This window comes from Vigna unguiculata, chromosome 1, assembly GCF_037176805.1.
Source record: "Vigna unguiculata cultivar grain cowpea cultivar isolate G323 ecotype 2 chromosome 1, ASM3717680v1, whole genome shotgun sequence".
Taxonomy (NCBI): domain Eukaryota; kingdom Viridiplantae; phylum Streptophyta; class Magnoliopsida; order Fabales; family Fabaceae; genus Vigna; species Vigna unguiculata.
This window is the reverse complement of record NC_140792.1, coordinates 44,445,634-44,465,353: the sequence shown is the minus strand read 5'-3', so window position 1 is coordinate 44,465,353 and position 19,720 is coordinate 44,445,634. Positions and strand designations below refer to the sequence as shown.

The following is a 19,720-nucleotide window of genomic DNA, read 5'->3' as shown; positions in this document are numbered from 1 at the left end:
TACCTCATCAAATTTCTTCTTCCACCTCGTCAAAAACTTCTGAAAAATGCTTTCAGTAAAAGAGATGTTTGATTTTCAGAAAAAAAAAAATCCAAAATTGTTTGTTATAGAAAATAAATTCCAGAAATGATGGCGTGCAGGAAATAATTGACTTGAACGAATTTATTTAAACACATAAATTGAATCAAAATTGTAGAAGTGGATTTGAATTACATTTTTAGTCATTTAAATTTACTTAAGATTTTCTTAAACTAAAATTGAAATAAGGTAAAAATAGATAGTGGATATTGTCTTGAAGTTGATCATTTTTACATTAACATAATTAATGTAGGTACCAAGTCCACAAAATATACTAAATATAGCATGATCCAGCAAGGTTTATTTAGTATTATTGATGGATTAAATAATATTGTAAGATATATTTTTTTTTGTGTAATTATAATCATATATTATCCGAACATGTGACTAAATTTTTGTAATTTGATTACATTATAATATCTTTTAATATTATATATCAACTCAATGTATAGTTAATCAGGTAAAATATTGCATTATTAGCATTATTCGTATAATTTAACATGTATGTTGGGAAGATCTCAAAAATAACATATAACCAAAAAATAACATATAACCAAGTGGAAGGAAAATCTATATAAAATTTTTTCTAAATAAATAATATATAAAATAATAAAATGCATAACACAAAGAAAAAAAAAATCAACAAATACCAAAACTTTTAATGTGAAGAAATCATAAATAAAATACAAATCTCCTGACCAACAAGGTGAATAACAAATTAAATAAACAATAGAAAGAACCCTAATATATGAGGAGAGGAATAAAACTTTTTTTTCGTAACTTCTCTGCACAAACTTGCATAGGATAAACTGATTGTTGTTTTCTTCTTATTTTGTCTCTTTGATGGTTTCTCACCAGAGGCATTCATAACTCTGGTTTCTCACTCTATTTATCATCGTAATAACTTGATGAAAGGATTGTTGCATATTTAAATTGCATAATGGATCATGAGCTCATAAAAAATACCTCTTTTATTTATTTTTTAATTAAATCAATTTTGACCTAATAATATAAATTGATGACTCACTTGATAATATGTTGTTACATATGTTAATATTATTCAATATTCTCTTTATATTAACAATTTTTACAACATCCTCGTAAGTTCATCAACTATATAAATACATATAGTATTTCAACAATTCTCTCGTACACTTTCTTTTATTCATAAACACCAAAACTTCACGAAAAAATTGATTTCAATCATTAAGAATATTATTAGATTCCAAAATAAACATTTCATAATCCAAATAAGATTATGTTAAGTATGATTGTGAACTTTGATATCATTGTTAATATCATATTCACGTATTTATAAAATCATACTTAAAAATTAGAGTAACAAATCCATCACACACCACTTTCATTCAAATAAAATTAAATGTTTCATTTTTACAAAACCAGAAGGAAGGTCCATTAGTTGTTCACATATTTAATTTTTTATAACTGCGAATACATATAGGGAGAAAGATATTGGAACACTTTATTTAAAATTAAAATAAGTATTTTTTGAAAAAGAGAGAAAACTTACAATAAAGGTTAGAAAACTTACAATAAAGATTAAAATTACACACATGGTTATCAAACTCTAAACTTTAGAAAATAAAAACTATGTAATTTATTTAAATTAGACCCAATGCCAATATATTCAATAATAATCATCACAGATAATTTAAATACAATCAAAATATATTAGGAGATTATCGAGAATAAAATGTAAAAGCACAATGTCAACTAAATTTAAAATTTTAATGAAGTGGAGACCATAAATAGCACACTTACCTAGACGGAGACGATCAAATCGAGGAAAGGAAAGAATGAACAGTGCTTAAAAAAGAGAACAACGCGACACGATGCAAAGAAAGAAGTGAGAACCAAACGGGAATGGAGCAAACGAAAGGGGAGGCAAAGATGTCACACGACACAACCGTAACAACGTTACAAAACAGCACAGGAAAATGTTTGTGGCTCAACGACAACGGCAGCATGTAGATAAGAGAAGAAAACAAAGAGAACCTCTTTGCAACTTGCTCTAGTACAACATAAATATGACGACATTCGTTTTCTCGTATTCATCACGTCAATTTAAAAGATTTCGTCATCTGACAACTATCTCTCATCACTATTTCGGAATAACACTATTAAACAATGATTTTGAAGTAATGAATGCTGGTGAAATATTGCTTAAAAGGACACCTAAACTAATCTAAACAGGTGAATAGAAAAAACTTAATCCAAAAACTAATAACAACATATGATTAGAAATTGATGGAGACATTTGTTACCTCATTCGAAGGAAAATATAACGTTATATTTCATAACTGTAATCTAAGGGCACTTGATTAAGATATAATAAAAGAATTTTATTTTATTAATTTAATATTAAAAACTAAAATAATTAATTTTATTAATAAAAATAATATAAATTTATAAAGATAAAATGTTCTCTAGAATTTTTAAATAATTTCTTTCACACAAAAATAAACACATTAAAATTTATAAAGTCTATGCTAAACTACAAAACAAAGAAGAATCTTTATAATATTTGAAGAGTCTCACGGTGAAAGCTTGAAATGTTTAAAAGTTATCGTATTTAATTTTTGTGAAAACAAAAAAATTTTATGACTCTTTCGACGTTTAATTATATTTTAACTTTTAATAATATTAAAATATAATTTTTTTATAAATATGTATCAAATAAATTATTAATTAGAATCATATATTATTTATGAATATATAATAATTAATTATACACATTTATAAAAGACTTAAATATGTTTCTGTCCTTCAAGTTTTAGTGAAACTTAGAATTAATCTATTTTTAAAAATTTTGATTAATTTAGTCCTTCATATTTAAAAATGCATGAATTTAGTCTTTTTAACCAAATTTTGTTAAGTTTATCTGACGTTTCAAGCGCATTTCATGATAGTATTTGAATTGTTTACACATTTTTACTTCAATGTTAACTCAAGTATTTTTATAAAATGCGTTTAAAATGTCAAATAAACTAACCAAATTTAATAAAAAAAACTAAAATCACACATTTTTAAAAGTAAAAAACTAAATTAGTATTAAATTTTAAAAAAAGATACAAATTCTAAAATTTCCTGAAACCTGACAAAAAAAAACATATTTAACTCTTTATAAAATTTGAATCCAATATATTCATTACACTTAAAAAGCACTTCTGAGTAATTTCCAAACCCAAATTTAAAATAGTGGCATTGTAGAAGGGAGTAGAAGCAAAATCAGAGGTTAGTAGCACAATAAATTAAAAAGTAAATGAAGGGGCTATACGGCTATAAGTGAATGCAAGGACACATTAATGAGGAAGATGGAATGCTCCGTCAGTCGAGGCTCATGTCCCTCGACGGTGGGAAAGCCACGACTGTGCCATTCAGATACACTCAACGTGGTTCCTCTTCCACCACTGATATAAATCTCTTTCTACACCCCCACTTTCCCCAAACAAATATATACTAAATAAAAACTTTAAATTTAAATAAAAACCTTAGAAGAATTATGAATACGAAATGATGTATGTTTTTTCTCTTTCTATTTTGGTCCGGGCTCACCCTTGTCCTGCCTGCTGTCTGCTACCCTACCCTACCCTTTATTAATAACTGGTGCTGCTAACTGCGGCATTTGCTATTATCACAGAACCGCCACAATAAGGTGGCACATAAATAAACTCAAACATGCATACACGCAGGCCCTAGCAGTGCCAGCACAATTCAAATGAAGTGAAAGAGGTAGCGTCTTTCAAATCAGCATTATTGCACCACCGTGTATTTATGTAGAGGCAGAGAGTGAGGAAGTTGCAGAAGTGAGAGACATGGGGAGGGCTCCTTGTTGTGAGAAAGTGGGATTGAAGAAGGGGAGGTGGACAGCGGAGGAGGATGGAATCTTGACCAAGTACATTCAGGCCAATGGAGAAGGTTCTTGGAGGACGCTGCCAAAAAATGCAGGTACAATAACTAATTAATGTCGCAACTATTACTAGCCATATATAGTCTTCTTTGCTGGGTACCTTTTTGTTGAGTGTGACCTTCCAGCTATAATTAGTGTAGAAGGATCCAATCACTTTTTCTCTGACTCCCATTTACACTTTTGGGTTGTGAAGGATTGTTAAGATGTGGCAAGAGTTGCAGGTTAAGGTGGATTAACTATTTGAGAGCTGATCTAAAGAGAGGGGACATTTCTGTCGAAGAAGAAAACACCATTGTTAAGTTGCATGCTTCGTTAGGCAACAGGTTAGTTTCCAGATCATTCTTCAGTTGCATCCTTTCAATTTCTCAACAATTAAACAAATAAACATGAATTCAGTATCAGCTTTATAAATGTTTCAAAATTAACATAACTATGAGCCATTCAATAGACAAAATGTATCTTTAAGAACAAAAGCATCTCGAACTAATGCATGTCAGTCTTACACAGACTTTATTTTAAACAAATTTACTAAATTAATCAAATAGCGTCTTCGTTGAAAAGAGAATAGTGAGGAAGAGACTGTGACCACAGTTTTTGTAGAAGTTGTTTTCATTCAGCTTAAGTTAGACAAACTTTATTAGAAAACAAATTGACTGGATCAACCGGTTACTGTCTTGTTTGTTTTTTTTTTTAAGAATTCATGTCTTGTTAATATGAAATGAGACAAAAGAGAGGAAGAGACCGTGATAGCCATTATTGTAAAAGTTGTTTTCATTTGTTTAATTTAGGCAAACTTTATTTAAAACAATTTACCTAATTAACCCATTAATTTTTGGTTTAAATGGAAAGAGATAGAAGAAAAAAAAAACTTGGATAACAATTCTTGTAAAGTTATGTTAAAAGAAAAAAAAAAAACTAATGGTATGTTTGGATAATATAAGAGAAAATAGAGACATGAAAATATAGATAATAATATTTTTGTTTGATTAATAAATGAAGGAAACCAGAAAAAAAAATGTTACACTTTTGTGTAAAAGAGAGTAGAGAACTCTACAATTTCTTTCAGTTTTTTTTTTTGTGTGTGTTTAAAACTTCTCCTTTTTATCTTTTTCCGTTTTCCAACCCCAAAGTAAAAAGGAAGATGCAGTTCGACAACGACACAAGCATCTTAGACTTTTGTTCCTAAATGAACTAATTTAAATAAAATACATAAATAAATTCTTCGAATGTTGGGAAATCGATTTCTGACGTCTGAACAACATTTTTACGTAAACAATGCTGAATATAACAAACTTATCTATTTACGAAAATAAAATTTAGAAAAGTTTATTTGTGTAATTTAAAAAAAGAATGTTTGGAAAAAAATCTTGCATCTCTTGCACTAAATACTAAATATAGATAAATAATATAGTGCATGTACTTTGTTTGATTTACCAAGAAAAATAGAAAAAAAATATTTAACGCAAAGACGAAAGAAGTGAATAAAACAATTTATCATTTAATAAAAGAAGAAAATCTATGAAGTGTATAATATAATGTCAAAGAAGCATATTCAGTTATCATTTTTTTAATAATAAATTAATTCAATTTTTCTTGTTATATTTAGGACATATATAGATGAGCAAATTAAAAGGATAAAAAAAGGAGTAATGGAATATAGTGTGAATTTCTTTGTATTTAACCAATGAAATAGTGAACAAATAATTCATTCAATGTTGACCATTATCCTCTCCTTTTTATGTTTATGGATCAGTTACTAATAACATGACAGTCTGTATAAAATACTTTATAATATTTATAAAGCGTTAATATTTTTTAAGAAAACATTCTTAATTTAGAAAAATAATGTACGATTATTTTTTATATTTCAATATTTTTATCACTTTTCAATAACAATTTATGAACTATTGTCTCAGCCTCGACTACATTTTTATTTATTTTCAATCAAAATTGATTGATGTTCCCATTTTTTTGAAAGTAGAATTATTTATTTTATCTGTGATTTATCCCCAGATAAACTTTTATTTGTAATACATTAACTGTTTGCTTTTATTCTGTATGTAAAAAATTTAAATCGTACCTATTATGGACCGAAGTATTATTATAAAAATAATAGTAAAGAAATATTTTTTTTCTTAAAAATATTAATTTTATATTGTCAATGTATCGCCATATTCTTTTAGTCTTGAGATTCACTCTTTTTTTTTTTGTGGTACTAATTTAAAACATTAATTTTAATATTTTTTCTTTAAGTATGAAATGATTGAAATTACTTAATTCAACTAACATTTTAAGTTATATTTTAATATAAGTTTAAATAAGTGTCATGTTAATCATAAATTTATGTATTTTTACTTGATTTTCTTTTAAATTTTTTAGTCTAATGAGTATTTATAAATTTATATATATATATATATATATATATATATATATATATATATATATATATATATATATTTCATTTAAGTTTTTAATGTTTTCGTTAATTATGTATCGTGATTGTTTCCTTATTTCCTCATCTATTTTAATTGTCTCCATGTACCATAAAATATGAGATTGCGGTTAAATATAAACAAAGAAACATGACTTTGTTATCCAAAGTATTTTGAATAAAAACAATAAAATTAATTTGCTTTTTTTTGTTAACTACAATAGTATTAATATTAACAACAAAATTTCATAATTTATTTATTACAATACAAGTCAGTAAGAATACATTAACAAACATATCATAAATTTTTAAATACTTAATATACTAACAAATTTAATAGAATCTTAATTAAAATATCCAAAAATTAATATTTTATCATAAATTTGAAACTTAATCCAGCCTTTAATTTGTATGAGAGAAATATTAGCAAATGTTCTCTACTGTTAGCCACTTAAAGTTCATTGAAACATACAGATTTATAAACAATAGATATAGATATAGTTAAATCTTATTAGTTGCATTATATATTTAGTCAACTTCATTGCACAAAAAATATCAAGAGATGTGTTAGCATCTCACATTCTGGAAATTTCATCTATCAACATGTATATATATTTTTCTTATTTATTTTATCATATTTTCCATGTGAGTTTGACTAAGCTGCATATAATAGAAAGAGATAAATAGTAATAGGTGTATGAGTTGGTAAACTTCAGGTGGTCCTTGATAGCAAGTCACTTGCCTGGAAGAACCGACAACGAGATAAAAAATTACTGGAACTCTCACCTAAGCAGAAAAATTTACACTTTCCGAGGCACAACCACTACCAAACCAGACACGATCACTCTCACTCTACCTCCCAAGCGGAAACGTGGTAGGACCAGTCGCTGGGCCATGAAGAAGAACAAAACCAAAACAGCACCTCCCTTAGCAGCAGTTCCTCTCCCACCAACACCGCCACTAGAGGCCGAGAAACATTCCTCCACCCATGAAAATACTAATCATACCCAAGAAGAAGAAAATGTAGGCACTAATGGAATGTGGGTAGAGGGTGAGAAAGAAATAACGAAGAATGAGGGTGACATATGGGGACCCTATGAGAAGGAAGTTATTAATGGGGGAGAGGGGGATCAGGTGTTGAGTTTTGAATCTTTCAACGACATCTTCGACACTTACTGCCCACAAGCAAGTGGGTGTTGGACCATTTCTGATGAAGGTTGCAGAGAGAGCAGTGAAGTGGTTGGGAATAAAACTTGTGACCACACCGTTATGTCGAGTGGTCGGGAAAAGCAGTGCTTTTGTTCTTCTTCGGTGGTGCTGGATCATAAGGACGAGTCTTTGTCATGGGAGCGGCATCAGAATCTCCTCTCTTGGCTTTGCGAAGATGAAGACTGGGACAAGGATTTGCAGAGCGTTGGTGAGATTGATCCTCAGAAACAAAAGGACATGGTTGATTGGTTTCTCTCTTGAGACCAACCTCTTCTTGCATCTCCTCGCCACTTTAGTTTTGGACCTTAACAAAGACCATGTGTTTCTTCTTGCCTTTTTTTTTTCTTCTTCCTTCCCTTTCTTTTTCGGATGTAAAATCTGTAGACATTCTAGGGAATCTTTTGTGTTAGCTTAAAATGTGAATACATAGTACTTCTAGTGTACAACTGAAATAAATGAATGTGTTCAATGTCCATTAATCATGATTCTTGCACGATTACTTGTGCTTATTAATCAAATATAAAAAATGTCACATAAATAACTAAGAAATAAGGGTATGTTTTAGTATTTACACTTCTTTTTTGCTAATTAAAAGAAGACAATTTTCTGTATTACTATATTTCATGCATTCATGTAATAATATCTATTTTTATTAATAGATCTTTTATTTTTTATATTTATACCCCTCTTTCCAAAATACAACCAATGCTAGCATATAGTAAAAAGTGAGTAATTTTTTTTATTGAAAAACATTACCAATCTCTAATTTTCACTAATTAATGAATAGATATTTTCATTTACCCACATTCGTTAAAGTAATCTCAAATTGTATCTTTCTTTCTTATTGATCAACCGTAAACTTAAACTCCAATTAATGTTCCGTAAAATTTACTTAAATCTGAGTCCAATTTTTCTCTAACTCATTAGTTTTTAGATAATTACTTAATTACTATTTTTGTCAACAAATGAACTGCAAATAATTATTTTCTTAGCAGACCTAATCATTAGTATTCTATCTCTTGGACCGTTAGTACAGTACTGAGACCTCAAGCCCAGTCCAAATAAAACCTGTTCAGAGGACTATATCATAGAAGTACACCATAAATTTGAATCTTTAAATACATGTTATAGGTGTAAATTCACTTTATGTCGTAAAAGAAAATATTATAATATTTAAAAATTTTAAGTTTACCAATAATATTAATTACTTCTAGGCTCATTTCCTCTAATCAATTATATATAATCATAATATAGATTTTGAAATCAATCTACAACCAAAAGTCTAAACTACTGAAAACAAACTAATAATATAATAAGTTTCACTAATTAAAAACATATTCAAACAACTGTTTGTGATCTCAATTACATAAACTTATATTTTTACTAAAAAAAGAAATTATTGACAGAATAAAATTCGTTGAAAATAACAAAATTGCATAAAAAAAACTTTATACAAAACGTGACAATAAAAAAATAAATTCTTTAATAAAATGTTTGTTTGTCAATTTCCTGAATGATAAAGAAATTTTTTTAATAGTTATCGACAACAATATATTATTCGATCATTATTAAGAACAAAAAAAATTATATGTTCATAAATATTCTCATAATTTTTAATTAAATCCATATAAGTCATTCATACATTAAATAATGAACTCGCTTGTGAAATTTCAAGTTAAAAGATGTCATTTGAGCAATGTACTTGTTTTAGGGATAATCAATAAGATGTTTTTTTACCATATTGTTGTTTAAGCAAACAAATGTCACTTAAGAAAGACAACATAGACCAAACCTAAGTTTTTTTTTTTTTTATCACATTTCACTTAAATGAGAAAAATCTACCTTAAGTATGAGGTTTGCCTCACTCACTTTTTTCGTTTAATTAAAAAATCTTACTTGGATGAAAATGTTAAGAAAAAGATTTATACAACAAATTTTAAAAAAGAGCTCAATCCATTTCTTTTTAACCAAACCATAATTCTAACACATCCAAAACATTCAAAATAGTCAAATTCAATTATCTGCCTCATTACATCCACATTCATATCACTACAATCAAAATTGACCATCGATATCTCGTGTATAATTCTAAGGAAGTCCAAGTATATAATGAAATTCAAAGATTCAAGGATTTACCATATAGGATTTAATTTTGAAATTTATGAAATTTGAAGTTATAATCTCACAAAGATGGAAGAGAGAAATTTAGAAAGAAGTTATTGTGTAGTATGCAAGAAAATAATAGAGATAAAAGAAAAGGTTTAAAACGCATTAAAATATAATACACTAACATTTTTTGAGCATATATATATGTGAGTGCACCAAGGAGTAAAATAAATGAATAAAAGTTAAAATATAATAAAATGATAAATTAAATACTGAACCGGTAAAACAAACAAAGTAGATTTAACTAATGGTAACAATAATAACAGTGGAAAAAGTTGATTGTGATGAATTAACTTCCAAAATCATCACGCACACCATTAAATGTACAAAACCTTGACATATAAACAAAATTGCTCTAAAAATAATAGTCCACAACAGAAACCTTACACCAATGTACCACACTATTCCGCTGGTCGTCCTTTTCCGTTTCTATCTTTCTCGCACATAAACTTCACCGTCACAACATTCTTCCTCAGTGCAATTCTACTGTTCAAATCTCCTCTCAGGGTGAGAATATCGCCGACAACTCCTTCTTCAACCTCCTCGATCATCCTCATTACATCAATTATGGAAACACAAAGTTATGAATATACCATCATCGACATCCCCGACATAGAAATAGACCATCTTCAGAGTGACCAGCCAAAACCCCTCAAGGACAAGAAGATGAGCGGCAGCATGCGGTTTCTCAGGGTGGCGCTCCTCGTCATGCGAGGACGTTCCCAAAAGCCAAAGGAGATTCACCAGGTTGGTCAAATAGACGATGGGTCCAAGAGCAGGTGGAACAAGATTGTGGATTCCTTGCACCTTCAAAGCAACCAATCCCCATGTTTCTTCTCTGACTCCGCCACCAAGTGGCCGGCAACGGAATGCGGCGGCAACGCTTTTGTGGCGGAGGAGGAGGGGCGTTACTCAGCTTCCATACCCAGTAACCGTTACGCTTCGGCTGTGGGGTTGAACCAGTTGGTTGAAAGTGATGATGAGGAGAATGAGAAGCAAGAGGTCATCGTGGAGTGCAAGGAACACGGTGATGGAGATGGCGATGAGATGATTGATTCCAAAGCTGAGGATTTCATTACTCACTTCTACGAAGAAATGAAGCTGCAACGTATGAATACCGTGGATCGTCTTTACGCTGAGCGAAGTCAAAGGTCACTGGGTTTGTAATGATGTGGATTTCTTATATATATATATATATATATATATATATATATATATATATATATATATATATATATATATATATATATGCAAATGGCATGGGAACGTAGAGAGGATGAAGAAATTCATTTGTGATTAATTAAACGGAATTTTATGATACTGATGTGATCTATAAAACAAGACATTAACATAATACAGAATGATTCTTATACCGAGTTTACTCCGTTCACAATGGTTTGAGAAAGTCGGTCGAAACAAATTTAGTTTTTTTTTTTAAGCGTAGATGTATAATCCATCGTCACCACCACTTTATTGTTTTCTTTTAATAATCTTTTATAAATTTTTTATTATAATTATTTACTATTTTTAATTATATAAGTTAATAATATGATATTTTTAAATAAAAATTTTATTAAATAATGTTTGAAGAATTTGAATGTTTAATTTATTTAATTGTTTATATAATCAAAATTAGAGAATTAAGTTTTATTATAAAATATTAAATCAAGTCAATCCACTTATAAGTAAAGAATATATAAAATAAATTTTAAAATTAAAATATTTAGAAATGAATCGATCCACATATCATAAATCTAAATTAGTTAAGTAAGGTTTCAAAATTTATATCTCAAAAAAAGATGAGTCATGTTAAGTTGACTTTTTTTTATCTTAATCCATGATTGTACAATTGGCTCATTGACACCATAATAAAAAATATTAGTTCACATACAAATACTAAATCATACATACCAAAAATAATATTATGTGCTAATTTGTCCGTAAATGTTCTAACTCAAAATTGAAGGGCTATATAATGATGTTTTATTATGATATCTCTAAATAATATTTTTCTCAAGATTGAAGAATTATATAATCAAAAATCATATTGCAATATCTTTAAATAGTATCACATGATCCAATTAAAGTAATTTTATTTTAAAATAATCAAATTAAGATAATAATTTATCAAATCAACAAAATAATCATTAAAATGAATTTAAAAATTGATTAAAGAATTTAAAGGGAGTGAATTTGAGAAGAAAATAAATGAAAATGAAGTTATTTAAATTAGGGGAAAGATGGTAACAAATTAAGAGGTCTTAGAGAAAAAATTATAAAAGTTTGACAATCATTTGATAGATTAAAAAATATTTATTATTCAAATAAAAAGATTATTATTTTACCCTTCATAAATAAAATAAAACAAAATAAAATAAATATAAATTATGTTAGAATGAAACGTGAGTATTTATTTAAAATAAAAAATTTCAAACCATAAAATTATATTGAAATAAAATGTGGTGGATAGAAAGTAAGTTCAAATAAATTGTGGTTAAATCATTAGTTTAAATAAAATTATTATTATTATTAATTAATTAATGTGAATTATTATTAAAAATAGAAAATTAAAGTTGAAAAACTTATATTAAAATTAAATAAGTTTTGTATATATTAGTTAAAATAAAATATTACTTTAAATAAATTAAATAATAATTTGAATTGGTAAAATTATTTTAAATCGACATGTTCTTATTTAAAGCTAATATAAATTAAAATGAAACTTCAAAGCTTGGAGAGTGAGAAACAAAAAGGCAAAGTAAAAGAAAGGAAAGAAATATTGATATAATGTAACATTGGCTCTCTCTTATATGAAATTGTCTACAATATAGTGCAAATAATTTCATCCAAACAAATCCTGACTCGCTTTTTATATAACTTTTACTTTGACTTCTTCTTTTTTCTTCTGTTGGAATAAATTATCCCAAACAAACCCAACATTATCAATAAATTATCCCAAACTTATATTAAAATTAAATAAGTTTTGTATATATTTATTAAAATAAAATGTTGGTTATTACTTTAAATAAATTAAATAATAATTTGAATTGGTAAAATTATTTTAAACTAAAATATTATTATTTAAAGCTCATATAAATTAAAATACAAGCTTAGAGAGTGAAAAAACAAAAAGACAAAGTAAAAAAAAAAAAAACAAATCCTATAATTTAACATAAATGGCATTGATTTTTTCTTCTATTCTTTTCACTTGTCCAGTGATTTAAATGAATTTTTTTACACAAATTAATGAAAATCACCTTATCCAAATAAGGTCGAGAATCACTCACTTAATTGTTCAAAGATCCAAATGAATTTATCTATAAAATTACTGCAAATCACTTCATCCGACTCACTTCTTGTTAACTTTGACTTTGATTTTTATTTAGAATAAATTTTTCCAGTGCCAAAAAAGTATTTGATAAGAATATTTTAGGTGAAGTATTCATCACCTTTTCAAAAGTTATCTTTTTCTTTTATTTATTTTTTTCATCAGTTTCTGTCTCCCTCTTCCTTTCCTTCATTTCCAATGGAATGACAAAAATATGTGTGCTTCTTTCTCTACCCCAAACCAAATAAAATGACAGTACCATTCAGCTTCATATGTATCTTTCGTATCTATGCAGGAACAGGAAATCCGTACATTACAAATTTTTTTTAATATTTTTAATAAGTAACTGAAACTGCATAACACAGAACAAACAACTTTTACATCAAAATTTGGATTAGGAAAATCTTTGTTAACAGCTCTAATTCCAGGACAACCAGACAAGCAACAAGATAATCCTCGCGCATAAGAGATTCTATATTTTGAAGTGGTCTGAGAAGAACGGAACATTGGGAGGAAAAACCTTTGCATGTGATGGTGAGAATCACGAAATGCAATCTCAACGTTCAGAAATTGCAATATCAGTACTTACCGTGGCAACAAGTCTCTGCATTAGTAGCCATGGGCGATCTGAGAGCATTTTTTCTTGATCCATCGAAGTCCTTTCTTGACCGTAGCCTTAACCTTCCCTTCCACGCCGTAAACCTTGTACTTCGCTATCCTTTTCTTTCTCTTCGCTTCTGGGTCACTGAATCTCCAAGCTTTTTCACTCCCCTGAGTAGAATCTGCACTCCAACCGTGGCTTTTACCGCTCACCACCTCCATCCTCCTGTCACCACTGTAAGGCCGGTGACCCGACCCGTAACTCTCCATGTCCAGCCGCGGGAGGAGGGAAGAGAGCGCAGGGGCTTTTGTTAGGGTTTGGAAGTTTCGAGAAAGGGTATATTGGGAAGACGATATAATGAAGCACAGAAACGTGTGCTGTGGCGAGGAATGAGCAATGTTCTGATCTTTGAAAAGTGGCCTTTGTGCTCGCTCGGAATCTGGGATGTACTTTGCGTGATTAAAGAAAAAATGAAGTCTCTTTTTTAAAAACTGCTTTTTTGGTTTATTTAAATATAGAGAGAAAAAAAATATGACAACTTCGGAGTGGTATAGTGTGAGAAACCTGGGTTGCAGTAAAACCAATGACTTTGTCCATTTTGGTGGTGTTACCATGTGTGATGATTCTTTTTGCATAAGATACGACGTCATTTCCAGTGTCCACCAGATTTGACGTGGTCCTCAAATCCCAATGTTATGATTATTTTGAGGAAAGATGTGATCAGTCATCAACACTCAAAGAAGAAACTCTTCACAGCAATGATTCGGATGAAAACTGCTACTGTAGATTCTGTTCTACCCTAGCTACACTTGATGTAATTTAGAACACTAAGGGGATTATACTTCCATGATAAACCTGGTGTCTAGATAGTGACTTGCGTTATTTTAATGTTTGGTATGTGTTATTTTCTACGACTTCAACAACGTGAAAGACCTAACCAATAGTGAATAATACCAAATTTTTCTGTATACACTTCTGGATCCTTATTATATAATACAAAAACATCTGTGGCAATGTGCAGGTATTGCAGAAATATTTGTCTTTTCTACTAAGGTTCGGAGGAACTTGGGCCTCCCTTAAACTCTTTGACATGGTCCATACAAAGATAAAGTACTGTTAGGCCCAAATAAATACCGGGCCACAATCCGTAAACGCTTTTTACAACAAAACTGTTTCATGGTACAGTAAATAATTGCATGTAACCATGGAAAAGTGTAATTTAGCCAGATGTTTGTCTGAAGAGATAAGAAAAGATGAGAAATATGTAATTAACATAATTAATGGAGTTTTATCAGAAAAACAAAGTTATATTAAGAGATGAGAAGTACTTGTACTTAATAGGTGTCCTGAAATAATACATTATACTATTTCAATTTTAAAAAAAACAAAAAAACTACATCAATTCTTGTTTTAAAATTAGTATAATTCACAACTAACTAAATAATATGCAGGCTACGACATTAATTAACATGCCTTCTACACCACTTTGATTTCAGCTAAGATTTATTTAGACACAGTTACATCTGCAATGACATTGTGAACTGAAAAAAAAAAATTGCAACTTGCGGCTGAGATTAATTACGGTTATGAAACAATTTCTATATCCCTGATTCCATCACAAGCATTAGCTTCTTCCATTAGTAAAGCAAGTTCATAATCTTAAGGGGAGGGGTGAAAAAAGAAAAGATGTGTAGCAAAGAAGAAGGTGAAGCAGGAAGATAAAAGTTAATTATATATATATATATTTAACCTGCAATCTGACATGACAGAACTACAATTTGAGATGGACATCAACTTCCCTGTCTGCAGCAAAATCAAGGACAGTAGAGGCAGATTGCAGTACAGAGGGTGAGGCATAAAGCTGAAGAGGAAAACATGGAGTTGTAGTGGTAGCAGTAGCAGTGAGGTGGGTGGAGGAAGGAACGAAAACGGGGCGCGAGGGGAAGTGCTTTGCAGAGGTAGAAGTAGAAGGAGAAGGAGATGAAAGGTAAATGGGTGGCAGTGTAACCGAGAGTGGCACCGATCGTATTATTGCATGGGAAGTGAGAAAGGTAAGAGGCGTAACTGAAAGAGGTGATGATGGTGGCACGGAGGAGCGTCTGTGGCTGTGGATTTGGAATCGCCTGGCTCTCTGACGCTCTTTCTTGTGAGCGTTTTGGTGTCCCCCTAAGGCCTGGGAGTTCGCGAAAACCCGCTTGCAGTAGTGACACCTGAATTTTCTGTCCTCTCCGACATCGTATTTCCTTTCTGCAAATTCCTCTTGCTCTGTTAGTGGGAAACCAAACAGTTTCGGTGCCGAACTCCGAGTCTTGTGATTATCAGACATGTTTCTTTTCTCTCTCAATGCATTCAAACTCTCCTTATCTCTGCTGCCCTATATATACACACACACACACACATTAATTCTTGGGATTATCTTCTTTGCCATACCCACTGGTAGTCACTATCAACCAATTACATTTAACCTCTACCAATATACTGTATTTTTTTTTTCAATATAGAAATTCTAAATCTTTTTGAAAAACAAAAGTAATATATTTTTTAAAGGTAACGTGTTCTTGTTTTGCGCTTTACCGTGAGGTGTTATTTAACTGATTATTACGACAGTGAGAATAATATATAAGATAGCAGCAAAAAACAAAAAATATACGTACTGATGTAGTACATGAATGGCTATCAAAACGACATGTGACAAAAGCCTTGAATATGCAGTTAATGGTTTTTAGCTTCTGATAAGATTCATGTATCGATAAAAAGGGACCCGGAGAGAGATCGTGCGACAGAGTACAACAGGACACAGGCCATTGAACGTGTGAAAGTTAAAAAAAAAAAAAAAAAAAGTTACTAGCACGACATACACACTTATCTTGAATCTGTTTTGTCATTCTCCCATTTTCCCTTCAACACATTATTTTGATCCACTTGTCCGGATTCTGGAGTTGCCGTTGTTAAATGTAGTTCAATACGATAGGCATATATGTATTTGTTGAAATGATAAGGATGCGGTTGAAAAAGGGTGACGTTACATGTTAATGGAAAAACCTATGTAGTTTTAGTCAGTTGCTTTTTGTCTGTCGAATTTGCTTTAATGATGCATTGGTTCAATTGAAAGGACTAGGCGTGGGTGTGTAGTGCCTAAATATATTGCTACTATCTGCTGCGTGGTAAACCCACGTTTCTCTGAATAGTTTTGGTTAATTGATAAAACACATACATGAATCGGTGAGGGTTGAATTCAATGTATGCGATGACATATCTTCCTTAAGGCGAGGCAGATGTATGTAAAACAAACATGCTTCTCCGTCGTATTGTATAGGTTTGTGTTGTGTATGTGTAGGTATGAGACAAACCCGGTTGTGATGTGATGGATCTTTTGGCTTATTCATAGGGCGTGGAGATGGGAAGCCACGATAAGGATTTAGCTTAGATACCTATACCTTTGCCTCCCCTCTAAACTACACCATTGCTTTTCAATTTTTTAACTACAAACTCTGCATTAAATTATTGGATTTAACGTTGCCTAAACACTCAAATTTGTTTTGTTAAGAGTTAAATCAAATCTTAATTTTTCGTAATAAATTATAAATAGAGTTCGTATTTGAATGATTAAAGTCAAAAAGTCTGAGTAAGTGCTTGTTCCGTTTATGGGAATAATTTTAGCTTGTGAAATAAATGGTCTTTTTTTTTTTCTCTATACTTGTAAATTTATGGATAACTATCAATTTCCAGACCTCGAGGTTTTTACCGAATAACTCTTCAACTAAATTCAATCTAATCCAATTAAATCTAAATTTTGTGTATTATTGAATTAAGTTCTTTGTGCAGTTAGACCAAATTCAACCAACTCACTTTCTTACGGGTTGACTAACAGATTTCATATGCTCAACTCTCGACCTAACTCAACCCAAATAAAAATTATTAAAAAATACTAATATTAATATTAAAAATATTATTCAATTTAATTTAATCTATTAATTAAAATATTTTTAATTATTTAAATCTTAAAAAATATAGCCTATTTTTTGAAAAAAAAATTAGAAATTACAGATTTTAATTAAAAGAACTTAAATTCTTTCGCTCAATTTATCAAACTCAATCAAGTTCAGTAAAAAAAAAAAAAATCAACTGTTCAGATGGAGTACAATAAAAGATGCAAAATTCATTTGATTGAGTGACATGTTTTCCAAATCCTACCACTATATATTCATAAGCAAGCCTAAACAATAATCCAAAAGAATAAAAAATCTATCAATTTGTAGATATGTTAAATATAGTAATTTAACATATCTACAAATTATTTATAATTATACAATTATTTAAAAAAAAAACCGTATCAGAAATATGTGTGAAATGAACGAAATAATATATAATTATTATATTTTAAAATTTTATTTATATTGATTATTATCTTCTAAATATAATATTTATTTACAGTTGTTTAAAAAAAAAAACTCTATGAATCGATGGTTTTCCAATATTACAAAAACTGTGAATCTATATGTCCACCCCTAAACTAACTTTTACTGTTGGCTATATAAGTAGTTTTTACTTTGAAGATGCCTATCTGTTTTATCAGTTTACTGAATTTGCATCTTAAAACAATTAGTGCCGCAGAGTAATAATATAAAATTAACAAATATTGACGATGTTCAGGCACGATTAAGAATTTGTTTTTAAAATTCATGTCAAGGAGATTAACTTCTCAAAAGTTTCACTATTTTGAAATATTAATTTTAACTTTCAGCTGTAATCATTAATATTTGTTTATTTATTTATTTATAATAGTAAATAATAAAGTAGGATTTATTGTATGTACTTGGCTCATTGGTAGTGTGTGGAGAGCTCGACACGTGTTTGAGTTTTACTATGTATATCGAAAAGAAGACGAGATTGATGTCGGCCACTAGAACGCGCGTGTTCTTTGATCGCAGTCTTGACTCCACAATTGGGTTTGATCGGTTGATCACAGTGTCTCCCATAACCCTGCTTCGATTGACCCTTGCTTTGTGAAGAATCTTAACAAGTTGTGTGAGAAACGCTTGAAGCATATCTACGTCTTCGTCACAACAAAACTATACTTAGTTTTGCACTTTTGCAGCAGCACCTTTTGAAACAACCAAATACCCAAAATTATTTATCGAAAGGGCCCCATTCTCATCACCCCTTAACTTGAATCATTTCACAAGACAGCGTTCGTATAAGTCCATGTGCAGTTTCTGTTTCTTATGTGTACTTCCCTACTTTAGCAAGAGAATTTCAGAATTCAGATGCATTTCAAGAAGCCAGAGCCAGCTACTTGGTTCAGTCCCCCACCACTCTCTAATGCTGTCAAATCTTGGTTTCCCTCCATGTTTTCGATTCCCTTAGATAGACCAAACCATGCTGAATTCAGTGCTAATAGGTTCATGCCTCTACACTCTTTCAAATTACAAATGAAATGCATGCACTACAATTATGCTTATTTTTCTCATATAAATATCTTATCAATGTATTCAGACTTGCACACCCCAGTATATAAACCTTGTATTCTCTGATGGTGTCTTTACAAAAAAGTTTTCCTTGGATTGTGGTATATGCTTTGAAATACAGAGTGCAGCACCAAGTACAGCAAATGGCCCACCACTTTTTTTTTCCCAGTTCGGTCTTTCTCTTTTGCGTTTTTACTTTTTCGACAATTTTCACAAAATCTTCGTTGTTAATCACGGCTTGTCTTCTCCCTGAAAGACTCAACCCAAACCCAATAATGTATGCATTTGAGTCTGACAGATCTCTTTCTGCCCTCATTTCTTCACAATTATAATAATCTATACTCAATCATTTTCAACGTCAATTTATTTATAACAATAAACCGTGGCCAATATACTCTTTAAATCATTAATTAATAATAATCCACATAACCTAATGCTGTTCGAAAATGGCATTAAAAAATAATAACAACAATATATACAGATTTACGTTAATAATTGTCATCATATT

General features: G+C 29.9%; 3 protein-coding genes and 1 pseudogene across 3 annotated transcripts; 2 read left to right on the top strand and 2 right to left on the bottom strand.

The window, feature by feature from the left end:
- Positions 1-3,646: 3,646 nt before the first annotated feature.
- Positions 3,647-8,134, top strand: LOC114163641 (transcription factor MYB12-like). The gene is made up of 3 exons (XM_028047942.2): positions 3,647-4,047; positions 4,203-4,332; positions 7,157-8,134. The coding sequence occupies exons 1-3, from the start codon at positions 3,915-3,917 to the stop codon at positions 7,908-7,910; spliced, it is 1,017 nt and encodes a 338-aa protein (XP_027903743.1). The 5' UTR covers positions 3,647-3,914; the 3' UTR covers positions 7,911-8,134.
- Positions 8,135-10,111: 1,977 nt separating this feature from the next.
- On the top strand, positions 10,112-11,216 carry LOC114191055 (uncharacterized; annotated as a pseudogene).
- A 2,188-nt stretch (positions 11,217-13,404) lies between these two features.
- Positions 13,405-14,511, bottom strand: LOC114196017 (uncharacterized). Its single transcript, XM_028086508.2, has 2 exons — positions 14,309-14,511; positions 13,405-14,193 (listed from the first exon to the last, which is right to left on the bottom strand). The coding sequence occupies exons 1-2, from the start codon at positions 14,339-14,341 to the stop codon at positions 13,753-13,755; spliced, it is 474 nt and encodes a 157-aa protein (XP_027942309.1). The 5' UTR covers positions 14,342-14,511; the 3' UTR covers positions 13,405-13,752.
- Positions 14,512-15,131: 620 nt separating this feature from the next.
- Positions 15,132-16,236, bottom strand: LOC114164827 (uncharacterized). The gene has a single exon (XM_028049604.2). It carries the CDS (start codon positions 16,068-16,070, stop codon positions 15,516-15,518), a length of 555 nt encoding a protein of 184 aa, XP_027905405.1. The 5' UTR covers positions 16,071-16,236; the 3' UTR covers positions 15,132-15,515.
- Between the last annotated feature and the right edge of the window lie 3,484 nt (positions 16,237-19,720).